Consider the following 13,005-nt stretch of genomic DNA (forward strand, 5'->3'; position numbering starts at 1 on the left):
ATCGGATAAAAGAACGAGAAAAAAAAGCATGTACACTCTCAGGATAAATGAGTATTAGCCATTAGCTTCAGCTTACCTGTTCAGTATCGCTGCGGTGCCGCGGTGGTTTGACCAGGGTGATGCTGCTGCTGCCGCCGCCGCCACACGCACGCGACTCATCAGCTTGTCACCAGCAGCAGTGGTCACTGTTGGAGCCGGTAGGTGGAGCGCGTGGATCGAATTCAGTTTGGTGCAGTGCGCGGGGAACTCTGGGAAACGTAGTATTTTCTGAGAGACGACAGGAAGGCAAAATAAAAGTTTTCAATAACGTGTCATATTGTACATGGTATTTCAGCACATTTCTTTAAATACATTGTTGCCTGTATTTTGCTTCCGTTGTTATTTCCGTGCTGTTCCTATTCTACATTGTGCTGTTGCGTCAATTAAGGGAGAAATAAACCGTTTTCATGCAGCGGCTCCACCTGCTGTTGAAATAAAGAAACTACCACAAGTTATAAATCCAAAATATTTTTTTATTGACACTTAAAAATGAAGTACTGTGGCATTATCACTTTTTAACGAGATTTGTGTAAACGTTTTTTTAATATATATATATATATATATATATATAAATAGTTTTCTATTATTTCCGTTTTTAATTAAAGTTTATTATTTTATTGTACTATCCGCTGAGCCGACCCCTAAAGAAGAAGTGACAGATTTTAGAGTGTCAGTTACCCTCCGAATTCCATCAGAACAAATGGGACATACCTGAAAATAGTCGTGTTGGTCACAGTGGGTGATATTGGTAGCCATTCAGTACAGTAACAACAAAGTCGATTTCGTGCTTCCTATCCTTAGTATATCGTAATGTAACCGAGTGTTTATGAAGGACAACTATGCAGCTGAAATAAATTAATGAGATTCGGAGAATCCGTGCAGATTAATTAAAATTAATTTTACTTTTAGAAACACATTTTCGCCTTAACACCCTTCACTTCCCCTTCACCCTAGCCTTCAAAATAAGAGCCCTTGGCTCAGGCCACACTAACTTCCTGTCCAAACCTCTTGTCTTTGGTAACAAAAAATAGCTGATAGAAACATCGTTACCTGTTATCTTAATATTTGTCGTACATGTGTGTGGTAACCTGGTTCCGCAAAATAAGTAACACTCCCTGGTATCACTTCACTGTTTATTCAGGAACGTTGCGAGCAGTTACATGATCACTCTATTAACGTATATCTACATCGATATCTATCTATATCTATATACATATCGTAGCTTTCATAAGATCAAAGGTCACAATTTACTTATTAGATGGATGGATGGAATGATTTTCTAATCGAGCACAGAACCTATTAGAGTAAATGCCGCTGTAAAATAAGTGAGCTAGCAACCGGTTGTTGCGTCATATCCGTTTCGAATGTGCTGAAAATAATTGAAATAAAGCTCAAGAGAAACGAATATTTAAAAAAAAATTGCTATACAAATATGTGTTTGATTTTAATTCGTTTAATATCACGTGAATATATACATATTCTTCATTTGTGTTTAAGTCGTGTTCAGTGGAGTCATAACTGTCTCGAATGTGCCGCGTGGTCATTTTTGGCTACGTTTACCTAAACGTCTGCCTGTCATTGACAAACATGGCGGCCTCCTCCACCGGTGCTGCTGACTCTCCGGCTTCAGCCTCGGCTGGACCGAGTCTGGACGACCAGAGCCTTCAGTACAGTATGATTCTGGATCATTTGATCGGGGACAAGCGGCCCGTGAAGGAGCTGAGCCCCGGCGTTATGGGTGGACTGCCGGTGCCGGTGAAGACCGAGGAGCAGAAGATGATCGAGAGAGGAATGGAGAGCTGCGCCTTCAAGGCTGCTCTGGCCTGTGTGGGAGGTAAGAAGAAGAAGAAGAAGAAGAAGAAGAAGAAGAAGAAGAAGAAGCAGCACTGCATTATTTTACTGTACAGTCATTTGCCGCTTTATTAGTATAACAGGATACCTAATAAAGGTCCAATACAGAACACGTCCATCGGCCAGAGGTGCTCATCAAGGATTAACATGCAATTCTGCAGAGCCCTTATGATGAAGTCAAAGTCAAAATTAGTTGTTTTTATTTAACTTAAAAGGCATCCATGTGTATGAGTAGTAAACCTACTGTACTAAACAATGAACAGAATGAATAACAAGTTAAAAGATTAAGACATTTAAAAGATAAACTCCCTAAAAAAATGTTTTTCAGTCAATTATTTCCTCCCCTTTAATAATGCCCATTGGTATTTTATTGTTATCGTTGGAAAGCCTGGTTAGTCACCTTTACAACGAGGTATGAATGAGCAACACAGCTAGGTAGGTCAGAGGTCAACAGCAAAACAGTCTTTTATTCCACAGGTCTATACTTGATATCCTTTTGCTTTATTTTGAAGTCACTGGGGTTTTTTGTGCGTTCCTCAGGGTTTGTTCTCGGAGGAGCTTTTGGTGTTTTCACCGCTGGCATCGATACCAACGTTGGCTTCGACCCCAAAGACCCGCTGAAGACACCGACGGCTCGAGAAGTCCTCCGAGACATGGGCCAGAGAGGGATGTCCTACGCCAAGAACTTTGCCATCGTGGGCGCCATGTTCTCATGCACCGAGTGCATCATCGAATCAGTAGGTGACATTATTGCCTTTCACCATTTTTCTTGATGTAGATGTTCCATAAAACTGTGAAATGACACTCGCCAGCCACTTTATTATGCACACCGGTTCACATGGCAGCAAGTTGGTGCATATAGACTTGTAGACATGGTCAAGATGACATCGGACTTTTAACTATTCCAGAAACTGCTGAATTTCAGTGTTTCTCTAGTGCCTTAACAAAAGCCAGAGGTCAGAGGGCAATGACCAAACAGCTTTGTAATGATACAAAAAGCCACAGTAACAATCAAGGTACAAAGAAGACCATTTCTAAAAATGCTCACTACATCAAACCATGACGCAGAGTAGTTACAGTGGCAGCATCATGATGCCCTGTGTACCTAATAAAGTGGCCTAACCTAATAAACATGTATTTTATTCCATAAGAATAAGTACGCAAATTAAAACCGTTATTAAAATGTCTATTTTATAAAAATAACTACTAAGAATGTAATATAACAAAATTATTTTATTTAAAATCCCTGGACCTGCCTTTCGACAGAGTAGTCACACTCTGTACTCGCAATAGCTCCCTCTGGTGTTAAAAAAACATGACTGCACCTCTCCTGTTGTATTTCTGAACAACTGCACCACAGCGATCACTTATTCTTTTGTGTGTTTGACTGCAGCACCGAGGTGTATCTGACTGGAAGAACGCGGTGTACAGCGGCTGCGTAACCGGAGGAGCTATTGGATTCCGGGGTACGTAGCCCAGTACATTTACTCGGCTCATTTCAATTAAAACAAAACTTAATTTCTGTGTGTTTGTCTGTGCTGCAGCTGGTCTGAAGGCCGGGGTCCTGGGATGTGGAGGCTTCGCCGCTTTCTCTGCTGCCATCGAATATTATCTGCGGTGAACTTGGGCGACTCTGTGATTGAGAACTTGTAATAAATGCACGCGTGGGCGAGCCGGTGAAGACTCTCGCTGTGAGAAAATGGACCGTTTGTGAATATTAACCTGCACACGGAGGACTGCTGCAGAGCCAGAGCGGATGCATTTTTTTGTGGAATTGACCGGTTCCTGTTTGTGTACAGCGACGCCGCGGTGAACTGAAGACAATGTGACTGTATATATATTTTTTTTCTCCTCATTAATTCCATGTGGGGAAAAAAATCCCGACCTCTTTCTGTGCCAGAGGTCACTCTGAGTCACGACCAACTGCATTCAGACCCATGTTCTTCTTGCAGAACATTGTTATGACGTATGTGTAACTAATCCACATCAGGATTAATTATATTAAAGGTTTTGTTTATAAACTCAGTCTTTATGGAATCTAGTCTCATCATGTATGAGCTGCAAACGCACAAACATTTATTTTCCTTTAAAACGATCATATATTGTGAAAATACCGAGCGAAAAGAATTTCAGTGACATTAAAGTAACAACTAGGGTTTCATAATGGAGTGGTCTGTTATATTGATCTGTGTTTCCACAATACAGTGTTACACAATAAAACTAACATTTCTTTGTAACTGTAGCAGAGCAAATTCCCAGTCAAGAGAGGTCCATCACTCTAGGTCATGTTCAACCATTTGTAAATGTGACCACAAGGGGGAGCTATATGTAAAGATGGGATTTAATATGCAGTTTTTAATCTTTAAGACTCTTGAATTGTTTAAAGTTCATTATAAAATACATTGATATGGAATTTGGCTGCATGTGTGATTCTCAAGGACTGAATGACCGTTAATAAATATTGTAAAAGAAAAAAAAAAGCACAAGCACCAAAACAAACACATTGAGAGAGTGTTCTGGGAGCTTTTATTTTACTAAAAAAGAAGGGGGAAAAGTTCACATTAACATTGAGCCTCAATATTACAGTATATTGAAATTATCCTCCAAAGAAGTAAAATACAACAGTTTTTATTTCATTTTCATCTTATATTAAAAATATCAAATAGTACTCATCTAGCAGTGCTTACAGTATTTGAAAGATATGTCGCAGGCTTGAGAGCGGAGAGATTGGCTTTGTACAGAGCAGAGATGAGCGTTCTGAGCCAGAGTTCACCTTTGTTGTTACCCCTGCCTGCTTTGATTGACAAGCTGAACATGCACAACTACACAAATCATCCTATAGATTACAGCGGCGCGGGGAGACACTTGGAACAGGCTTTGCAATGCAACAAGAGAAAAAAAAAAAGGTTGAATGTCCTTTCATTGTTTTTTTTTCCTCCCTCACATCACAGAGCGGCTTTTCTCCTCTAGAAAAAGGTTATTTGCGAGACTTTCTGCCATCTTTTCAGTACAGCTTACCAACCGTGGACATGGTGAATGAGGAAAATCTGACTACAAAATAACACCACTACCTGAATAAACTTCAGAAAACAGACTCATTAGAGCATTTTCTCTAGTTGCACAGAACTGTACAGGCACACTTATTATATATATATTTAAAATAAATAGGGCTAATTCGGGCCAAGGCTCGAAGGGGACGGCGGGTTCTCCTCTGTCTGAGACGCATCACCAGTCATTTATTAGAATGACTTCCCAGAGCCACTTCTACACACACACACACACAGATACACACTTACTCAAGTACATCCACTGTCACTCATACGACCTCAGCCTCCTCCACCTCATGCACAAAAGCCAAGGAAGACAGAAGAAAGGAAACACAATGAGCCGTCAAACTCAATTAGAAAACATGTAAATGCCTTTTTTTTTTGTTTGGAATGCCTCTGATCAGGCGGGAAAAAAAAAAAGAGCTGGAGGTGTTGATTCTGAGATCATAACACCAGTGTCTGGAAAGAGCTTGTTAGAAGAAATCGTTGCACACGCCGCCGTGCCACTGCACCAGGCTGTGGCCTCCTCCAGACTCCTCCACCGTTCCTACCGGGCTCCCCAGAATCCCTTGCGGCCTTGATGGAGGGTGGTGTGGTGGGGCGGTTCTGCTCTCCTCACACGACTAACGGGACATGATGCATGAGTGACAGACGAGCAGGAAAACCTCCATCAGCACCTCTGTTTGGATTCAGCTCCATCTCTATTCAGTGTGTGCATGTGTGTGCGTGCCTGTGTGTGTGTGTGTGGCAGGGAAAGGGGTGGGGCTATACAGTCGAGATGAGCTGCCTTTAGAGAGGGGACACGAGGCAGGGAGGACCAGGACGAGGGTGTGTGTGTGTGGAGTCTCCCACTCTTTCACCTGTGGGTGGTGCCCTGAGGAAGGTGGGTGGGGCTTAAACGTCAGTGGAAAAGTAGAGTGTGTTGCGCTTCAGTTCAGCAAAGGAGATGGGAGGATGCTGCAGGTAGTAGAGCAACACCTGGACCTGAGAGGACAGAAGAAGACCACCACATTCAATAACAATGGATATGTCCACATTTAGACCGAATATGTCCACATTTAGACCAAATATGTCCACATTTAGACCAAATATGTCCACATTTAGACCAAATATGTCCACATTTAGACCGAATATGTCCACATATAGACTGAATGTCCACGTTTAGACCGAATATGTCAACATATAGACTGAATATGTCCACATTTAGACCGAATATGTCAACATATAGACTGAATATGTATGTCAATATTATGGAATATGTCCCACAGACCCGAATGTCAACATGTTATGTCCACATTTAGACCGAATATGTCCACATTTAGACCGAATATGTCCACATTTAGACCGAATGTCAACATTTAGACCGAATATGTCCACATTTAGACCGAATATGTCCACATTTAGATCATGAGTCTGGATTTTCTGTGAATATTTAAGTAGCTTTGGCTCTAATATTTGATGAATGTATGATTCATTTGTATGTTAGCTTTGTTAATTGCTGCAGTTAATTTTTTCCCCCCTCAGTGTTTATCTGTGAAAAATCCTCACTCCTGACCTCAGTGAGGATAATCTGGTAAAATAAAGTTGAAATATAAAAAAGAATGATATGAGAAAAATATGTCACTGTAAAAAAAAAAAGGTGTGTGTCTAGACAATATTAAATGAGTCTAATGTCCCTTCCCCTGCGTCTCTCTTAATCTCTCCATTCATCATTTTTTAATGTGATTCACTCTCTGATCACAGTTTACCAGCAAAACCAATCTAAAGTCAATAAATTAAGTAGCAACTCCTCAAAGAAAAGTTTTTTTTATTAGACTGAGGCTAAATCCATCACTACTTGCAAAATAAACACGTAGAATTTAAATAAGCCACTATACAAACAGTCAACTTGAGTGTAATGGACATGCTGCCTCATTTATGATGATTTACTCTGGATGTTGTTTCTTCTGCCAAGTCTTTAGTGCACAGGAAACCCATTTCTCACTAAAGATAAATGAATGGCCTTCAGCCTAAATACAGCTGGGAGAACAGGCTGCGGTGACATGGGTCACTGAGCACCGTGGGACTAAAATGAATGTGAAAAACAGGAAAGATGCATCCATGAACAGTCTAATCCACTGCATTCACTCCTGCCCAGTGTCAAACCACTAAAATGACTCGTGTTGAGAGCCCATTTTGATGATGATTAGTGACCTCATTCTAAATGTAAACTGAAACTGTGAGTACATTTGTACATAATAATTTAGACTATTAACGCTCTAATACTATTTTTGAATAGATAATCCAGATATTGTCAAGAAGTCATAGTCAAAAATAGTTAAAATTAAAAAAAGTGGAGCTAATCACAAAAGACTGCAATTTAGGACACATGTTATGCACAGTGAATATTGAACGGAAGTCTGAGTTTAAAAATACGGGTATCACAAATCAAATATAAATAACAATATCTGACAGAAAAGAACACATAAAGAAACAGTATTTTCCCCCAAATGGTTCAGCCCTTAGTCCAGCCAACATGAATCATGGGAAAGAAAGGCTTCAATTCTCGCCGTCAATTTCCAGGTCAGGTTGGTTGATATTTAAATAAAGTTTAAAACTGTAGATTCACAGTGTACGACTGCACTCATTTCATGTCACTGATCTACATTTTGTCCACTGTCATAAACATTGAGGACATGGTAACGGTCAGCAGACTGGAATACTGTTTAATGCTTATTTTGAGCATCAATTTACTTTAGTTAGAGCAATCAGAAACTACTTTTAGTATGGCAAAACATGATCACTATGAAACTTTGATTAACAATCTAGTGCATAATGTTCCTGCCCAGTTTCGAACTGAGGACCTTTCGCGTGTGAGGCGAACGTGATAACCACTACACTACAGGAACTGGCTGCTGACAGGTGTGGCCTCACTTTGGACTCGAGTAGCATGTGTCGTGGTCTTTCTGTGTGAAAGATCACTTTCACTCCTGAGCTGCTGCAGCAGTCGCAGCTGCACTTTAACGTTAATGATTCATGTGCAACTGTGAAGGGGAACAAAAAAACTGACTGTGAGCATGTACCTGTGCCATGACGTCATGTGACCAAATGTCAGAAGCGGAGGTGATGTGATGCGCCTTTGTGTTCTCAGACTCTGACGGCCTGAGCAGAGTGGGGCCAAACACAGTGGCCAGGTTGTGGAGGGACATCTTATTGATGGGTTCCTTCTCGGCCACTCTGCAGCAACAAAAACAAACAATAAAAAAAAAGGCACAGTGTGTCAGTTCTGCTGTTAGGGGTCTGTGGGCGGAGGTCATCATAGCACGGCTGCGCGAAACTGTTGTGACGTCAACACAAACTGGTGACGGACAAAGCAGTTGTTTTTGGTGTAACTGAATCATTAGAATATGTTATATTTGCACTACTTTTATATATATTTATATACATATACACTTATTTATATTTTCTAGAATCATAGTTTACAGTAACTACCTCACAATCCAATGCTGTGTTGTCGTTTTTTCTGGTTGCCAAGCAACGCAATTTCGTTGCCAGTTTCACTGCTGTGTTTTCTGTGCAATGACAATAAAAGGAAGTCTATGTCTTAAGTCTAAGTCCATTAACACAGTCTGACACAGTCAATGAGATGAAAAAGCGTGCGATTTGACTCACAATTGCCAGCTTTTGGCAGTGCTGTCCCTAAACACACCAGGCTCCTCTGTTAAATATTGAGGTTTCCTTTAAATGTTGGAGATTAACATGTGTTTTCAGGGTTTTTAAGTCAATAAAATACAGTATGTTCTACTCTCAAGACACACTCAAAAAATAAAAACAGTAAAATAGGAACAACGACTTTATAGTGTCTGTCTGATGGCAGTAACTGTAAGGAGTGATGCTTTTGCTGACCCGATTGACTATGCGGGAGAGTTCATTTTTCGGTTTGATTCTCGTGTCGGACGTCGCGCACATGACTCTTCCAGTGACGACACTCTCACCAATCAGTGGACGTCACATTTTAGTATCGGCTCAGCTCATTTGGAACCTCGCCAGAGCAGGTAATAAGCACCAATGGAAAAGCGCCACTCATGTGGTGATGTCACATGTCTTTGTATGTCTCTTGGTATCTTTGGATGTGTATGTGTGTGTGTGAAAGTACCGTTTGAGGTGCTCCAGCAGAGTAAGGAAGGTCATGAGGTTGGGGTCCGGCAGCGAGCGCAGGAGGTGCATCATGCAGTTCTCCTTGGCTGCTGGGTCTGAGAGCGCTGTGAGAGACAGAGGAAACGGACGCCACATCCAATTATGGTCAGACAGGATATTTTTTGTCACATCAGTCCTCATGTCTTCCAGCTGGGCCATGTTGACTACAATACACATGTTGTTCAACTGAACAGGTCTCACCTATGCCCTCCATGAAGGCGGGATAGAGGCGGTCGGTGAGCAGAGGCTCCGGCAGCTCCCTGAAGTACAACTTCAACGTCCCTGCGATGGCGTTAATGTCCATGTCGCTCAGCATCACCAGGATGTCTTTGGTATCTACAGGTCAGACATGAGAAAATGAACACGCTGCTTTATTAGAGACGCACAGCAACACAGCTGTGCTCTCTCCCGTCTCCAGGAACGCCGTCATTGCTCACTAACTGTGTGTGATATGACCCAGGAATGGAAAGTGACACCAAGCGTATCACAGATACAGAATAATAATACTCTTTTTTTATCAGCAGTTAACATGATGAAAGGAAGACGCTGTGTCGTGGAATCTTACTGGTGTCAAAAGCTGCTTTGAGGGCCTGGATATCGGTGGCCACCCCTGAGATCCTGTAGATTCCCACTTCGTCTATCCCTCGCTTCTCCACTTCCTCAATGCACTGTCGGACGATGTAAGGCACTTTGGAGCGTTCACGCCTGTGCACACAAGCGTCAATGTTATGTCCAACACATCATATCACACATCTCAAATACAATTTAAGTCTAATTCTAGTCTGAAAAGTTGAGCTTTAAGAATAACGATAAGCAACGTCAATCCCAGTAACGGGAACACAGCACACTCACTTTGTCACCACGTTGATTTTGACTCCAAACACCCCACTCTGTTTTTTGGATGGCGTTCTCTTCAAGCTGAGGTCTCGGCTCGTGAACTTCATGGAGAATTCCACTTTGATCTGAAAATGGACAAACGGCACAGCTAAAGTAAACATGTTTGTCTCAGAGGAGCCGCATAGCTCGCTAACCTCTGTTTTCATCCTCATTCATGTTACAAAAAAAGGGACTAAACCATTGACCCAGTTCTTATTTTGATGACACTGACTATATGCTATATGGCAGGGGTGTCAAACTCATTTTACTTTCAGAAATATAGTATTTCACAGTATGATTAGAATCACACTTTCTATAGAAAGTCAAGATCTCAACTCTTACCCCGTTCATCTCTATGACGTCCATGTGCCAGTTCTTGGACTGCACTGTCTGAGGGTCCAGCTGAAACAAAGCACAAAGATATCGGATGATAAATCTTTTTTTTTTTTTTGCTTTTATCAAATGAGGACACATGACGTCATTTTTAGAGAGGAAAGTGCTAAATCAAATCTTTAGATCATGTTATTTCTATGAGCTAGTATTACAGGAATCGACAGTGAAAAGTCTCCAAAGAGAAGCAACAGTTGGTCTAACTGTAGCACAGAAAACTCAAGGCACCAAGAGGCCAGGTTGTTATTTATCGTGTATGCACGAACAACAAACAAACAGATTTCACAAGTGATGTTAAGAGAGAACTAACAAACTGACAAACGTTCCAAAGAACTCTGTACTAATTCAACGCCCGCTGACACCGTCGATCAAAGCAGGAGCTGCTTTTCATGTGGCGTTTCATTTCTTTCTTCCTCTCTGTCCGACGTTTTTTAAAAAAAAGAAAAGAAAAAAAAGGTGAACTGCATGAAGAGAAAAAAGAAAGAATTCCCACAGGAAATGAATGGGCAGCGTAGATCAAAGGCAGATGAAATTCCTTTCAGCATGTGACCCGAGGATGACTGAAACCATGTCCACCAATCAGCAGGCACCCTTTCTAAATCTCTCTTGAAGTTTTTCCACGGTGACATTTTTCTTCACATGGAATATATCTTCATAATATGCATGTTCTTCTCACAATGTCCTTACTGTGAGTGTGAGAGTTTACTTTATAAGACTCTTTGAGTGAACTACGACCCAATCTTCTATTGCTGATCAGAGAAACCTGATGTCTGTGGAGACACAGAGCGATGTGTTCAGCATCCGACACTGTTTTCGGAGAAAGAATTGATACACGGTTACATAAATGGCATTTAATGTTGTGTCATCTTCAAAAAATGAGCCCTCATTGAAAACACAGATCTATATTAGATCATTACTCATTCAGAACACAACACTAATTAAATTAAATTAAATTAAATTAAATTAAATTAAATTAAATTAAATTAAATTAAATTAAATTAAATTAAAGACAAAGTGCTGTTGTTTGATGGCAGTGTTGAGATTGAGATTAGTTTCTTAATCTAGTTAACATCGAAACTGCAAATAAATGAGTTAATCAGTCATTACCAATTAATAAACAGTGTTCCCGCCCGGTCTCGAACCGGGGACCTTTCGCGTGTTAGGCGAACGTGATAACCACTACACTACGGGAACTGCTTTATACGCCCACGATTGTCCAACCAATTCCAGAGCTCAACACCGAGCTGCTCTACTTTTCTAACCTTTGCCACAGATCAGAGTTCAGCCGCATGTGGAGCCGGTGCTCAGCTACTGCTGCTGCTCTATATAAAACACGGTACTTTGGGAAAGAACGATGCCACTTATGTTTCCCACATTCGCTCTGCACAGTCTCTTGAGGGTCCGACACGGGCTCCAGACTCTTGGAACCACTTGGCCACACATTCTCAAAGTCTGTATGTATCGTATATCCCACGATGCCGCTCTGCGAGACATGATAGATGGCAGCTTGTTGTTGCTTTGGGTTTCTCGGAGCCTGTGCCTGCTGTGTGAGGCCACAACAGCTAATGTCTTTTTTATAGGCCGTTGGAACTGTCCACGCTACACAGTTCTGTAATAACAACACTGCACGCTGATGTCTGCGCTCGACTTAGAGGAAAATAATGGTTGTTGGATGGGGCCACACTTGCCTTATTGTCAGCATTAGGCAGCAACCATTAAAAGTTCTCACTGAGTGTAAATTCATTAGCTCATAAAATGGCCATTTGGCATCGGTTTCACGCATTCCAATTATCGTTAAAGCTTGTTTTCCCAGCAGGGTTCGGGGTTTGAGATGAGGGACAGGTATTCACTGCAATTGGGTTTTTACGCAACTACTGCCAAGAGGAGAAATGGGCAAAGTTCCAGGACTAGCAGACGACGCCACCTGCGGTCCTTTTCAAAGTAGACTCACTGAAAAAAACAAAAAAACTCTTTATGACCCTCTCTCTTATTTATTTATTTATTTATTTTAAATAACTGATTAAAAATGAATGTACTCATACTGGGGTTGTAAAAAATAAAAGGATCTTTTACAGGCAGTGGTTACACTCTCTGACCCCCTCTCAAAATTGTGTCCTCAAAACTCGTTTATTTTTGATTAAATATACTTAGGAACTCAGCCCAATGCCTCCTCCTCTTCCGTTCAAAGGAAATTTAAAGGGATGAGTGCACAGAGCCAAAGTGGGCTGCACGTGAAATCAGACAAACTTCCATTACACCAAAGATTATACTCAGATTAAAGAAGAAAAATCCAGAAAAAAACAGAAGGTAACTGATGAGTTGCTTTCAATGTAGCCTTGAAATCAAAATAATTTCCATTCATATGACTTCTTGAAGGGAATCTCAAGCAAAGGAAAGTCGAAGTCTGAACATTCACACAGATATCTAGTAAAAAAAAAAAAGAAGTCAGAAACTGACTTGTGTCCTCAGGCTAAGATGATTCAGACGAGCAGACATCACAGTCGTACACAGTTCTCTTTATAAGAGCATCAAAACTACCACGGGCGTATAACCGAGGAGAGGCCAGGACATTCTGCAGCCTGGAGCAAAGTACAGAAATACTTTGAATCAAGCAGAGTGGTGCAAA

General features: G+C 41.2%; 2 protein-coding genes and 2 non-coding genes across 7 annotated transcripts in view; 1 reads left to right on the top strand and 3 right to left on the bottom strand.

The window, feature by feature from the left end:
* Positions 1-1,609: 1,609 nt before the first annotated feature.
* On the top strand, positions 1,610-4,054 carry LOC122780078 (mitochondrial import inner membrane translocase subunit Tim22-like). The gene is made up of 4 exons (XM_044042856.1): positions 1,610-1,873; positions 2,431-2,627; positions 3,284-3,356; positions 3,435-4,054. Exons 1-4 carry the CDS (start codon positions 1,627-1,629, stop codon positions 3,509-3,511), a joined length of 594 nt encoding a protein of 197 aa, XP_043898791.1. The 5' UTR covers positions 1,610-1,626; the 3' UTR covers positions 3,512-4,054.
* Positions 4,055-4,399: 345 nt separating this feature from the next.
* abr (ABR activator of RhoGEF and GTPase) overlaps positions 4,400-13,005 on the bottom strand; it is a 123,511-nt gene continuing 114,905 nt past the window's right edge. For all 4 annotated transcript variants that reach the window (XM_044042852.1, XM_044042853.1, XM_044042854.1 and 1 more), the window contains 7 exons: positions 10,332-10,391; positions 9,966-10,075; positions 9,679-9,818; positions 9,315-9,449; positions 9,073-9,178; positions 8,000-8,153; positions 4,400-5,921 (listed from right to left, as the gene is read on the bottom strand). In XM_044042852.1, coding sequence (XP_043898787.1) covers positions 5,832-5,921; positions 8,000-8,153; positions 9,073-9,178; positions 9,315-9,449; positions 9,679-9,818; positions 9,966-10,075; positions 10,332-10,391 — 795 coding nt within the window. In that variant the 3' untranslated portion in view covers positions 4,400-5,831. The remainder of the gene's footprint in view (positions 5,922-7,999; positions 8,154-9,072; positions 9,179-9,314; positions 9,450-9,678; positions 9,819-9,965; positions 10,076-10,331; positions 10,392-13,005) is intronic.
* trnav-cac lies at positions 7,753-7,825 on the bottom strand. The gene has a single exon. It is a non-coding gene; the product is annotated as a tRNA-Val (tRNA).
* trnav-aac lies at positions 11,501-11,573 on the bottom strand. The gene has a single exon. It is a non-coding gene; the product is annotated as a tRNA-Val (tRNA).

The sequence above is a fragment of the Solea senegalensis genome, linkage group LG13, assembly GCF_019176455.1.
Source record: "Solea senegalensis isolate Sse05_10M linkage group LG13, IFAPA_SoseM_1, whole genome shotgun sequence".
In the NCBI taxonomy this organism is placed as follows: Eukaryota; Metazoa; Chordata; class Actinopteri; order Pleuronectiformes; family Soleidae; genus Solea; species Solea senegalensis.

Bases quoted from the DNA above. Each gene is read 5' to 3' on its own strand.
- LOC122780078 (XM_044042856.1), top strand. From the start codon at position 1,627: ATGGCGGCCTCCTCCACCGGTGCTGCTGACTCTCCGGCTTCAGCCTCG. The intron at 2,628-3,283 runs GTAGGTGACATT...GTTTGACTGCAG, and splicing joins CCGAGTGCATCATCGAATCA to CACCGAGGTGTATCTGACTG. The intron at 3,357-3,434 runs GTACGTAGCCCA...TCTGTGCTGCAG, and splicing joins AGGAGCTATTGGATTCCGGG to CTGGTCTGAAGGCCGGGGTC.